This window comes from Neovison vison, chromosome 1, assembly GCF_020171115.1.
Source record: "Neovison vison isolate M4711 chromosome 1, ASM_NN_V1, whole genome shotgun sequence".
Classification (NCBI taxonomy): Eukaryota; Metazoa; Chordata; class Mammalia; order Carnivora; family Mustelidae; genus Neogale; species Neogale vison.
In genome coordinates, this window is record NC_058091.1 from 119,795,968 (window position 1) to 119,808,351 (window position 12,384).

At 44.2% G+C, this 12,384-nt stretch overlaps 1 protein-coding gene across 4 annotated transcripts in view; it reads left to right on the plus strand.

The window, feature by feature from the left end:
• LOC122911212 (HLA class II histocompatibility antigen, DQ beta 1 chain) overlaps positions 1-11,091 on the plus strand; it is a 122,805-nt gene extending 111,714 nt beyond the window's left edge. The window contains exons 1-6 of one of the 4 annotated variants that reach the window (XM_044255682.1): positions 5,111-5,310; positions 6,787-7,056; positions 8,788-9,069; positions 9,551-9,661; positions 10,148-10,233; positions 10,745-11,091. In XM_044255682.1, the coding sequence (XP_044111617.1) occupies positions 5,202-5,310; positions 6,787-7,056; positions 8,788-9,069; positions 9,551-9,661; positions 10,148-10,215 (840 nt within the window). In that variant the 5' untranslated portion in view covers positions 5,111-5,201 and the 3' untranslated portion in view covers positions 10,216-10,233; positions 10,745-11,091. Of the gene's footprint in view, positions 1-5,110; positions 5,311-6,786; positions 7,057-8,787; positions 9,070-9,550; positions 9,662-10,147; positions 10,234-10,744 lie in introns of those variants that run through there. The other 3 variants (XM_044255698.1, XM_044255689.1, XM_044255708.1) reach the window with 3 other exon arrangements.
• The last annotated feature ends 1,293 nt before the right edge of the window (positions 11,092-12,384 follow it).

Consider the following 12,384-nt stretch of genomic DNA (forward strand, 5'->3'; position numbering starts at 1 on the left):
CAAAACTTTATTAAAAAGTTAACAGATTCCTAGAAATATAGTAAATTTCTCAATCTCATTAATCTTAAAAGAAATTAGGTTCTGTTTCTGTGCCTATGATTTTATTCTACAGTTATCCTTCTTTTGGTAAAGGATGACACATTTTTTAATTGTTTGGCTTTAAAATAAGTTATAGACATCTATTAGAGCAACCCCCATCTTACTTATTAACAACTATTAGTTACCATTCTTATTCTTTTTTTTTAAAGATTTTATTTATTTTATTTGACAGGCAGAGATCACAATAGGCAGAGAGGCAGAGGCAGGCAGAGAGAGAGAGGAGGAAGCAGTCTCCCCGTCGAGCAGAGAGCCCGATGCGGGGCTCGATCCCAGAACCCTGGGATCATGACCGGAGCCGAAGGCAGAGGCCTTAACCCACTGAGCCACCCAGGCACTCCCCCCATTATTATTCTTGACAAAAATTAGAAACATTTTATTAATAAAACTATCTTATAGATATTTAGATTAAAGCAACACCAAATTTAAATATTTTATTTGGGAAATTGACACAAGTTGTCCTGTTCAAGAACATGGTTATCTTTATTATTAAACTTCTTTCTGTTCTTATGTCATATCTTTTTGAGGGATTGTACACATGCCAGTGAAGTTTATTGCTTTGAGTTTTGTATATTTATTGCTCTTATAAGTCACGTTTTTCTCGAACAGACTTAGTGGCTTGGTCTGCTAGAGACAAGTGATGCTACCTCACACCTGCTCACTGGCTGGAGAGTTTAATGATTTAACTCAAACACAACCTCAGTGAATCTTTTTTTTTTTTTAAAGCAATATTCCATATTTGGTTATGCTCCTGGTTTGGTAACCACTTCCTTAAACCAAGGCAACCCTCTCCTCCTCCTCCTTCTTCTTTTTTTTTAATTTTTATTTTTAAATTTTTTTTTATTTGACAGAGATCACAAGCAGGCAGAGAGAGAGAGGAGGAAGCAGGCTCCCCGCTGAGCAGAGAGCCCGATGAGATGCGGGGCTCAATCCCAGGACCCTGGGATCATGACCTGTCACACTGTGAGGAAAACCCAGACAGCTTTGAATGGTGCTGTCACCACACCTCACAAGGACCAGGATAACCAAATCCCACTCTATTCACACCAAACCGTATGCTCTGAGCATCCTACCTACCCCTGCACTCACGTAAGCCTTTTTGCCTGAAATGAACGTAGCCCTTTATCTGCTGAGCCATCACCTCCTCTAAGAGGCACACCTGAAAAGCTTGACTTTCAACTCTCATTACCAATGTACCATCAACTCTTCATTCTCATCTTGTAAAATTATTATGCATGAATAAATCTATCAATAATCATCATCTTCTAGTCCTACGTTGCCAACCCTTTCCAAGAGAAAAGAAAATAATTAAACTAATGGGCACCATTATTGTTTGACAGTTTTAAGTGTCCCCTGGACTTTCAACACTGCTGGGTCTTGCCTTTAGTCAGGAAGTACTTCACATTGTTATTCGGTGGTTGTTACAAACTTTCCTCTTTTATTTTTCCCCACATATGTCTGACCTCTTAGAAGATAGGATCCGTGCATGTTCACCTTTGAAACCCAGGACCTTAACTGTGTAGGTGTGTAAAAAGTATTGAGTGACAGGAACCGCCATCTGACTTTTGTTGGATTTTGGGGAAGAGAGAATTATTGGAAATGGAACTACATAGATGTATGTGTCAGAGCTCAGTCAGAGGGGACTCATGATCATGAAAGTGAGGAATTTAGGGCACTCAGGCAAAGTGGCACTGGATGAGGCTTTTAGACATTTGTCAGAAGTCACAATGAGAAGTGACCAGACTTATTTCTCTCGGTCAAACCTAGATGAATGCCATAATTGTCCATGTAGCTCCCACAGCTGTGTTCACTTTCTTCTTTCCTCAGTTTGTATTGAGACTCTGTGTTTTGCACTCAAGTTTCCACATTTGTGAGCACACTGAGAAGAGGTCCAGATCCTGAGACTGAAATTATAGCTGAAATGGTAGATCTGTGCAATGGTATTCATGGCACTTCAGAGAGGGAACATGTAATGGGTTCAAGGTTAAATACATCTACTATACTTCCTCTTCCCTTTCTCTCCATACTGATGAGGGAGGAAGCAGGGATCAATACTATGATGATTCTTTCATCTGAAGAGAGATGAGAAATAACAAGAAGAGTTTTCTGTGTCTGCTAATGATGTTCAAATAAATGTGCTCACTATTAAATTAGGAACTGATGTGTGTGTCGCTCAGCATCGATTACAGAGGCCTTTTACAAATTATATCTGTATATAATTCGTATGTATTATATCTATCATGACAGTGGTCCAGTGAGGTGTGTATTCTTTCTCAGATGAGGCAAACTAAGTCTTTCAGAGCTGAAATGGTTTATCCATGGCTGATGTGCTACTAAGTCCACTCCTTCTTCAGATTCTAAAATGTGACCTTAAAGAGATTAACTGTGCTAAGAGCAAGGTCCTACTTTATAAGCATCATGGAAAATTCATATAACTGGGTTGATATTGGGGACATATGTAAGCAGCTTTATAAAGATTTAGAAAAAATTAGGGACAACTGCTTGCTAAATTTTTATTAAAGGGAAATAATATGCTGGGGCAGGATTTCTATTATATTATTACTGGCATTAAGGAAGTCCAGAACCTTTCAGAATATTTAACGTTTTAAAATTCCCGAGTTAAAAACAGAATAGGGTCCTGGGGGGCCCTTCTGGTCACAGATGGTTGTTATTATTATGCTTACGATTAACTACACTTACCAAGAAACTTTCCCAAGAGATGCTGACCAGGGATGATAACTTCTCCCTAAATTGCTATAGAGAGTACAAAAATTTTATCTTTCTTTCTGGGGGAACAAAGGATGTTCCCTGGGAAGAATATCTTTATGGTAAGCCTGGCCCATTTCATGACCATTTCTATATTGCACAATCTACCCACATGGCATACATACTGCCTTCATCCTAAGTGCTCTACCTCCATAGAGACCCAAGAGGGAGACTGAGATAAGCACCTGGAATCAGTTGTCTGAGTTGCTTTCCTCTTAGGCCAGGCCAGCAGTGGCTTCCCTGAGTAATGCAGCAGAGTATGAGGACCACAGAGAGGTCTAGGAAATGTGGAGAATGCTAACTGGCTCAGGGGGAGGCAGCTGACAGAAGCCAGAGCCTTGCAGATAAGGTTTTAGCCAATCAGAAAAAGGATCCTAACTGACAATTTTGTTGCTCATTGGAAAGTGCGAAGAGGCCTGTGAGACTGGGCAATGAGCAGGTCTGATTCAGTCTCTACACACAGCCCCACAACAGAGTGGAGAGAATTTCCCCTTAAGACAAGAGGGAAGGTTTGGTCCAGACTTCTCCATTTATTCTGAGGGACACTGCGATGGGGCTTGAATATGTACCTTCCAGGTCCCCTTTTGACCACGCTTCCTTCCCCCCCAACCCTATTCCAGCTCTGATGTCCCTCCTTTCTCCTTCCATCTCACCATGGAGACCCTCCTTATTCTGATCCTAAGTACACCACTGCTAGTGGAAGTCCAGGGACTAAATCTCACGTGCTCTGGAACCATGCACCTAGTTCAGAATACTGAGCTGACTCACGGCTTTCATGTGCTACCAATGGAAACTTCTTGTGTCTCTGCTCTATCTCTTTTTACCTGGTAAACTCCTTATATTCTGCTTTGGTATCCCAGCCTCTGTTATAAAAGAACACAAAATATAGGGAAGAGATAGAAGAAGGGAGAAAGAGAGGGAGATACTTGATGTTTTGTTTATCAATGTTTGCCACCCACTGTTGTAATTGCTATAACCATTAACACTGACCCTAGTCATGAGTGAGAGGAGCCTGGTAATTAATAGATCTGTTAAAAAGACACATCGATATTGTTGCCATTCACAGTTTGATAACTTAGGGCTGGCCCAGTAAGTGCCACATCTGTGCACAATCTATAACTCTAACATCTGCTCCCTCATTAATACCATTCAGTTCCCAGGAAATGCTTCTCCTCATTTTTTGCTCTCTACTCTTGTAACTAAAGGTGATGGAGTCTGACTTCTGTGAATGTTTGTGGATTGCACCTTTGCTGACAGAGGATGGCTATACTTAAAAGTGAACTTAACTTTTAAAATACTTTCATTCAGAAAGCACAAATATAAAAGACTCTTGCATAATGAAGAATCACATGCCCACAGGACTGGGTGTCACTTTTCTTTTCTTCTCAGCTTGTTTTCTTGCTCTCCATATTAACCTGGTATTCCCAAAAGTTGCACATGGTAGCTGAGGAATATTTTGCAATATTAAGGAAGTCATATTAGTCTTAAGTTTGTGTAGAAGATGACCTAGACATAAAATGCATGAAATGTGATCCACATTTTACCAAGAGAAGTCTGAGGCAAAAGAGGTTCAGTAATTCACTGACTCTCATAAAGCCTATTAGTAGTAGAACTGCAAGTCAAAACCTTTCCCTCCTAAGAACTATGCTCTTCCCACCACAACTTAAGGCTCCTCAGAGTGTCTAAGGTAATAGAAGTAGCCATCTCTGAGACAATAATTTTCTTTTCCCTGAAATATGATTTCCTACTAAAAATCTCAGGCATACACACTGGGTGTGGTGAAAAAATAATGAATACTGTTTTTCTGAAAATAAATAATTTAAAAAAATCTCAGGCATACAAACTAAAAATCCTTAATGTCACAAAGATGTCTACTCTTGAGTCATTTTTCATTCAATTCTTTAATCTCTGAGGCATTCAATCTCTAGACTTTCTGTAACTAGGAGAAAATCTTCACCTCAAAAGTTCATCTAGTGTAATTTGATGAAGACATACTGCCAGGCTGAGAACCTTCATAAATAATTGGACTAAGAACTCGCGGAAAAACTGTCTGCCCAGAGACAGGTGAGGAATTTCAGCTCCAGTGGTGATTGGTTCACTTTCTAGGGACTCTGAACCTAGGACTGAGAACCTTCCCCCAAACTGAGAACCTTCATAAAAAATCTCTGCCCAGAGACAGATGAGGTACTTTAGCTCTAGTGCTAATTGGTTCCCTTCCTAGGGACTCTCCAATCCTACTGTGGATGGAAATCTTCACAGGTCTTTATTCTCTGAAGAGAGTACTCAGAGCCACCAGGTAGGAGTTGTGTCGACTACAAATTTTTCCTTTGTTCCCAGTGATGCCTGGAAAGATGGCTCTGTGGATCCCCAGAGGCCTCTGGACAGCAGCTGTGATGATGATCTTGGTGGTGCTGAGCATCCCTGTGGCTGAGGGCAGAGACTCTCCACGTAAGTGCAGGGCACCTGCTCCCCAGAGCCACCCCTCTGGGGAGCAGGCTGTGAAGGACCTTTGGGCTAGAGTGTGGAAGCTTCTATGTTCTCAGAATATAGTCTTTATAGGTTTTCTCTCTTTGGGGTAGACAGCTGTGTTACATTCTCATTGCCACCTCTAAGGATGAGGAAAATCCCCATCCCCTGGGCTCAAACCATCCTGGGGATGTTATAAGGGGGAGGAGGAAACAAAACATGCATCTGCTACCACTGACATTCATACAAAGTGACATTCAGGTTATTTTTGAAAATAAGGATATTTTGAAAGTAAGAAAATAAAACCACAGCAGGATTTTTCGTTTCAGGGTCCCCCAAGACCTTGTAGAGGCCACACACTATAGGATTCTGTGTTGGAGAAATATGAGACAGCGATGATCTCTGTAGTCTTTGTATTTGACTAAAAGGACTCCACATTCCTGATTCTGAGTGGCGTGTGAATGGATGCAAACTCTTGGTATTTGAGTGAAGCTGACTGAGTGACCACAGACAGGAGTCTTAACTTCAAGTATCACTAGTTTATGGTCAGATAGTAACTTGTGTGGATTCAGAGACTTGAATTGAAGTGGACTGAATTTAGGAGAAAGGAGAATGTAAAGAAGAGGAAATAGCACATACTGAGAAACAATTTCAGCCACAAGGTCAGTATCTTCATATGAATTCTCTCTGGATCTTCCTAACAATGCTATGTGTAGTGATTATAACTTCCGGTTTACAAATTTTATATACACTATAACTACTCCATTTAGTAACCTACTCAAGTTGGGAAGAGGCAGGGTTTAACTGGAAATCTATTTTATCTCATTCAAAAGACTGTGCTCTTTCTGTTAATAAAATGTTTCTTTCTAGGACTTGGATGGTGTGTGTCCCTTTTAGCCCAGCAGGAGTGAGCAAGCCTCACAGTTGGGTGGGTGTGACAGAAACTCAGGGTAAACCCAGGCATTAGAAGGAAGACCCATTGCAAGGGACCAAGAGAATATGCTTGTCAGGAGGAGGTGAAGCTAAGTTTTCATCTTTCTGCTCATTCCGTTGAACTCGTGTTCAACTCTTGTCTCTGAGGTTCCTTGGAGTTCTATGGAAAATGGGATTTCATATGAGAATGTCCTGATCTGAGCACAGGGATGGATGTAAAATCAGCCCGACTGCCCCGTTTTCCTCAGTTCTCAGGCTCAGGCAGGGCTCAGAGGTGGCAGGGCTTGTTCCTAGAGAGCGGCTTTCTTCCCTCCCTTCCCTGTATGAAGGTTGTTCTGGAAGCCCTCAGAGGAGGGCAGGCAGTCCTGGGAAGGAGGATGCTCAGGGCAGGGGTGACAGGCATCCAAGGCGGAGGACTTCAGGTTTATCAGGCCGCCTGCCAGTGCCGCACAAGACCCGCTGTTCAGTGGCTTTTGGTCGGGCTGAGGGGCGAGGGCCTGACTGACCCGTGGTGCTTCCCCGCAGAGGATTTCGTGTACCAGTTTAAGGGCGAGTGCTACTTCACCAACGGGACGGAGCGGGTGCGGCACGTGACCAGACACATCTATAACCGGGAGGAGTTCGCGCGCTTCGACAGCGACGTGGGGGAGTACCTGGCGGTGACCGAGCTGGGGCGGCCGGACGCTCAGTACTGGAACAGCCAGAAGGACATTGTGGAGCGGACGCGGGCCGAGGTGGACACCGTGTGCAGACACAACTACGAGATTGACGAGAGAATTATCCTGCAACAGCGAGGTGAGGGCCAGGCCATTCGCCCTCCGTGGCCGTCCCCCTTCGGCCAAGCAGTCACTCGGTGGGGAGGGGCACACCGAACCGTGTTGCAGCGGCCTCTACCGCTGGGAGGCTGGGCCCTGCCCAGCTGCCCATGGGAGAATGGGGAGGCGGGGACACAGAGGTGGGGGCGGTCCCGTGGTGGAGGGGCAAGGACGCGGTGCAGAGCGAGGGGATGGACCTCACAGCTCTGCACTGTTAGGTGGGCAGATCCATCCAGAGGGGCAGCTTCCTCTGCGGTTTCCACCATTTCTGTGCTTCCCCGCCCGCCACCATAAGTGTGTTTGCTTCCTCCCTCCACACCTTTCCCTGAGCAGAGCCCAGTGAGCCCTCCACCCCTGCCCCAGTGCAGCTTAGTGAGCTGGACCCGGTCCGGGGAGGACGCCTGGTACACGTGGTAAATATGTTAGAGTCGTCACATGACAAATTCTGACTTCTTGGTTTCAAATTATGATTCATCTTAATGCTGTTTTTTTTTTTTTAAAGATTTTATTTATTTATTTGACAGAGAGAAATCACAAGTAGACGGAGAGGCAGGCAGAGAGAGAGAGAGGGAAGCAGGCTCCCCGCTGAGCAGAGAGCTGATGCGGGACTCGATCCCAAGACCCTGAGATCATGACCTGAGCCGAAGGCAGCGGCTTAACCCACTGAGCCACCCAGGCGCCCCTTAATGCTGTTTTCTTAAATGGCTGTGACTAGTCCTGGTCTTCTCTGGGGGGTAGGAACTGCTTATCCTTGTCTGCCTAGTACCTGACCCCGTGACTGCCAGGTAGTGTGAGAATTGGGCAAACCTTCCTGGGATTAAGGAATGAATGCACTTGGCCACCCATCCACTTAAGCTAAAGAGAATATAGAAGGGAAAATAAGCCTTAAAACTGACTCTATTAATTAGACTTTATTATTTTGCTTCATGTTTTAAAGTAACCCTTGTGACTTCAATTTTAATAACTTAGGGTTTGTGAATGCGAAGTCTAAGAAAAAGGTGTTTACTAAAAATATAAACAGTATTGAATGGTGTTGTAAGGCAGAATTTTAATTTCTTAGAAAATCTCAACCAATGTCAAAATAGAGCTGAAGTTTTGGAGTCAATAAACTGATGCTATTAAATTACTGAATAAAAATTGTTTCAAGTTTATTTTGGCCTGAACCCTACTCATCCTCCTTCCCGGAACTCCTGCTCAAATCATCACCATCCACTTAAGGGGTAGACATTTTGCAAGTTAATTGTAGTTATTTAATAAACACCTATGTCTAGAAAAATACCTTACCACACACCATCTATATTACACCATTTAATTTCACAACAAACTACCCTGGGAGTTAGAGATTAGCAACCACTTTATACATCAAAAAGTGTGGAGGGAGAGAAGTCCTGCTTTATTATTTTTATTTTTAAAAATTTTATGAATAACCTGTGTAATGCAGCAATTTGTAATTTCAAAATGCCTCATTTTATCAATTAGTATCAAGAGAATAACTTTTATAGGATGATTACTATGATTTATTCAGACTTTGAAAAAAAACTGACTCATACGTTTATTCAAACTAATAAAGTGGCCAAGCTCAGATCTTAATCCAAGACTAAGAATCCAGGGATCTTTCCACCCTGGTACCAAGATAGGACTCTTCTCCATGGGGAGACTTGCTGTGCAGTCTCACATCTCACTGTCTTTTCTTGTCTGTTGCTCCCCTCAGTGGAACCTACAGTGACCATCTCCCCATCCAGGACGGAGGTTCTGAACCACCACAACATGCTGGTCTGCTCGGTGACAGATTTCTACCCAGGCCAGATCAAAGTTCGGTGGTTTCGGAATGACCAGGAGGAGACAGCTGGTGTGGTGTCCACTCCACTTATTAGGAATGGGGACTGGACCTTCCAGATCCTTGTCATGCTGGAAATGACTCCCCAGCGAAGAGATGTCTACACCTGCCATGTGGAACACCCCAGCCTCCAGAGCCCCATCACAGTGGAATGGCGTAAGGGACAATCCGTTTCCTTTTACCATGGGCCCCACAAGGCAGAGAGCAGAGCTTCCTCCAGCCCATCCCGTTCCATTCCTCATCCTTGATGTCACTCTGATGCCCATGGTCAGGGGCATCAGAAGAATCTCGATCTCATTGTCTTTCTAGATACTAGAGAGATCATTCTCCATACCCTGACCCTATAGCCCAGTCCTTTACTCTAATGGATTTATACTCTGGCTGGTGACAGGGATCTTGGAATCTGAGGTTAGAGTTGTGTCTGGAGGAGCAGGATCCAGCTTTCCCCTACTCTCACATACCCACTGGGTATGAGGGTCTGTCAGTGGGTCCTTTCCTCCCCTAAGGGTGGCCAGAAGGGAGCACTGGGCTTGCCTGGCACCTCCAGGTCCTGTACTTCAGACTGGACTTCAGGCTTCCCAAAGGGACATTGTGGGGTATGGGGACACTCAGCCTGACACTCAGGCTCTGCTCCCAGGAGCACAGTCGGAATCTGCCCAGAGCAAGATGCTGAGTGGCATCGGAGGCTTTGTGCTGGGGCTGATCTTCCTCGGTCTGGGCCTTATCATCCGTCACAGGAGCCAGAAAGGTAAGGTGCTCTGGGGAAATGGGGGAGAAGGGCTGTGCCCGAGGCCCTCTGTTCAGGGAGGCCTGTGCCTCTAGATGTAGCTCTTTCCTTCTGACCCTGAAAGGAAGGAGGCTGGGCTGGTGGTGGGAGGAGATGGAACAACCTAGGGGGAGGCTTTGGACTCTGACGTTACTGGTTGAAAGGAGTCCCATCGTGGAGGTCCCAGGTGGAGTATATTCTAGGGCTCCCCACAGCTCATCATTGTCTCTCTGGCTCCTTTCTGAAAGCTTTGTTCTTTATGAGGGTCAGAGCATCTGCTTCCCTTCCTACTGGGGACAGTTTCATTCATTTTGGGGGATTTAACTTAGGGCAGTTAAGGTCTTGTGGTTGATGGGTAGGGACAAAGTAAAATTCCACTTAAGTTGCTTATCTTACCTCCCTTTGGGGTCAGTGAGAGACTGGCTGTTTGTGTAACGAGACCTTTTTTTGTATCGTTTCTTTTTGTAGGACCTCTTGGGTCTCCGCCAACAGGTACTAGTTCTGCTCTGATTCGGTGGTGGTGTGGGCACCGGTGAAAGAAGGCAGAGCATGAGGTCAGGCGCTCAGTTCATGGTCTCGTCCCTGCTACAGAGATCAAGAGTTAGGGAGAAGTTTGCCCAGTTTCTGTAGGTGGACCCAGAGTTGTTCCAGAACCAGGCCACAACATTGGTGGCATCTTTCTGTGAAACATGGAACCAGAGCCACATCTTGGGTGTTAGACACCAGGATGATGCCCATGTTGTTTTTCATGTTGGCAGCTACTGCCTGTGAGTTTATAAATGAAAGGCCACCACTTACTAGTGGTGGAAAGAAGGTGAGTTATCATTACATTTAGTAAAAGCTTAATATTCCCTGAAAGGCTAACAGCTGCTCCACTGCCTCCCACACCTGTGTGCAGGGAGAGTGCCCTGTTCTCTTGAGTTGATTGCACCTTTCCAGAGATACTGGGAGAGGTGATGACAGTTGCCCTGGACCCCAGCTTTCTCTGATGCTGCAGTGGCCCTGATAGGAGGGGAGAGGGAATGAATTCAGGGTCCCTTGTGCTGATCACCCTCTTTTCTACAGGGCTCCTGCGCTGACGCCCGAGGATACATGGGATTCTGCCTTCTCTAATGTCTGCCTGTCCTTGCCCAGAATTCCCAGCTACAGACCTTTTTTCCCCACATGGATCAGAGTCCTACAGTGCCTCTGTCACCAGGTCACCTCCTGTGACCCCTGCCCTGAGGTGCTACTTCCTTCGGGGGCTTCAGAGCCTCTGCCTATGAGCTCCCTGCCAGCAACATTTACTCCCGCCCCAAGGGTTTTTCTGTTTCCATTCTTCCTTCTCAGGTGGTGCAAGAGGAGCACATTGAAGCCATTTAGCTGAATGTAGAGATTTTACAGTGATTAAACATGATTATGAGTTCTCTGTACCCTGAGTCTTCTTAACTGGGTGGAGGCAGGAAACCAGTGCAGAAGGAAAGGATCATAACTGCTCCTTGAAGGGAAACTAGGGGCACCTGTGGGTGCCAAGTGAAGAGCAGGCAGAGGAGAGAGAAGATCAATTCGATAATCACATTTTTCATGAGTATTTGATATTGTTCTGTGCAATGGCCTAAGGGTGTGCCGGCCTCTTTTTAGGTGTGGTGAGCATCATGTATGTAAGGTGACGTGGGATTATGTTGGCACAGATATAGTGGTGCCTGGTGTTTCAGAGAACCCCAAGGGTGTTTCCAGTATATCTTGGCAAGTCACATTGATCAAGGTCCATTTTTATTTTGAGAAAATATAACTAACAATAAAAGTACTGTTTCTGATTTCACATGATTGAAACTCAACTCAAGTTTACTTTGTTCAGGTTACACAGACATCTGGGGTCCAGCTGATTATAGAAGTGATTAGATCTAGTGGCATCTGAGTAGCTAAGTTGGTTAAGAATGGGGATCTTGGTTTCATCTCAGACCCTGATCTCAATGTCTTGAGATCCAGCCCTGTGTCAGGCATTGTGTTCAGTGGGGAGTCTGCTGGAGATTCTCTCTTCCTTTCTCTCCCTGGTCTCTCTCTCAAATCAACAAATCTTTTTTTTTTTTTTTAAAGTAACTTCTATGTGTTTTTCCTGTCCTTTATATCTCTTTCAGTGTGTCTCTCTGCACCTTATTTACTTATTTGTTTGTTTCTTTATTTATTGCTGTAGTACAGTTGACATACAATGTTCTATTAGTATCTGGTATTCAAAACAGTGATTTGACAATTTCATACATTTCTCAATTGTTACCACAATAGTTGTATAGTCACCATATTACATTCTTATAATATTATTGACAATATTGACTTTTTCTCTTCCTGACTTCTTTTACAACGGGAAGATGTAACTATTAATCCTCTTTACCTTTTTGACTATCCCCCCATCCATCTCCCCTGTAGTGACCACCAGTTTGTTCTCTATATTTATGAGTCTGTTTGTTTTGCTTTTTAGATTCCATATATAAGTGAAATCAAGTGGTATTTGTCTGTCTTTGTCTGTCACTTAACACAATACTCTCTAGATCCATCCATATTGATGCAGATGGCAAGACCTAATACTCTTGTGGTAGAATAATATTGCATTGTGTACACACACACACACACACCCCACATCTTTATCCATTCATCTATTCATGGACACTTGGGCTGCTTCCACATCTTGACTATTGTGAATAACGCTGCAGTCAACATAGGGGTGTCTC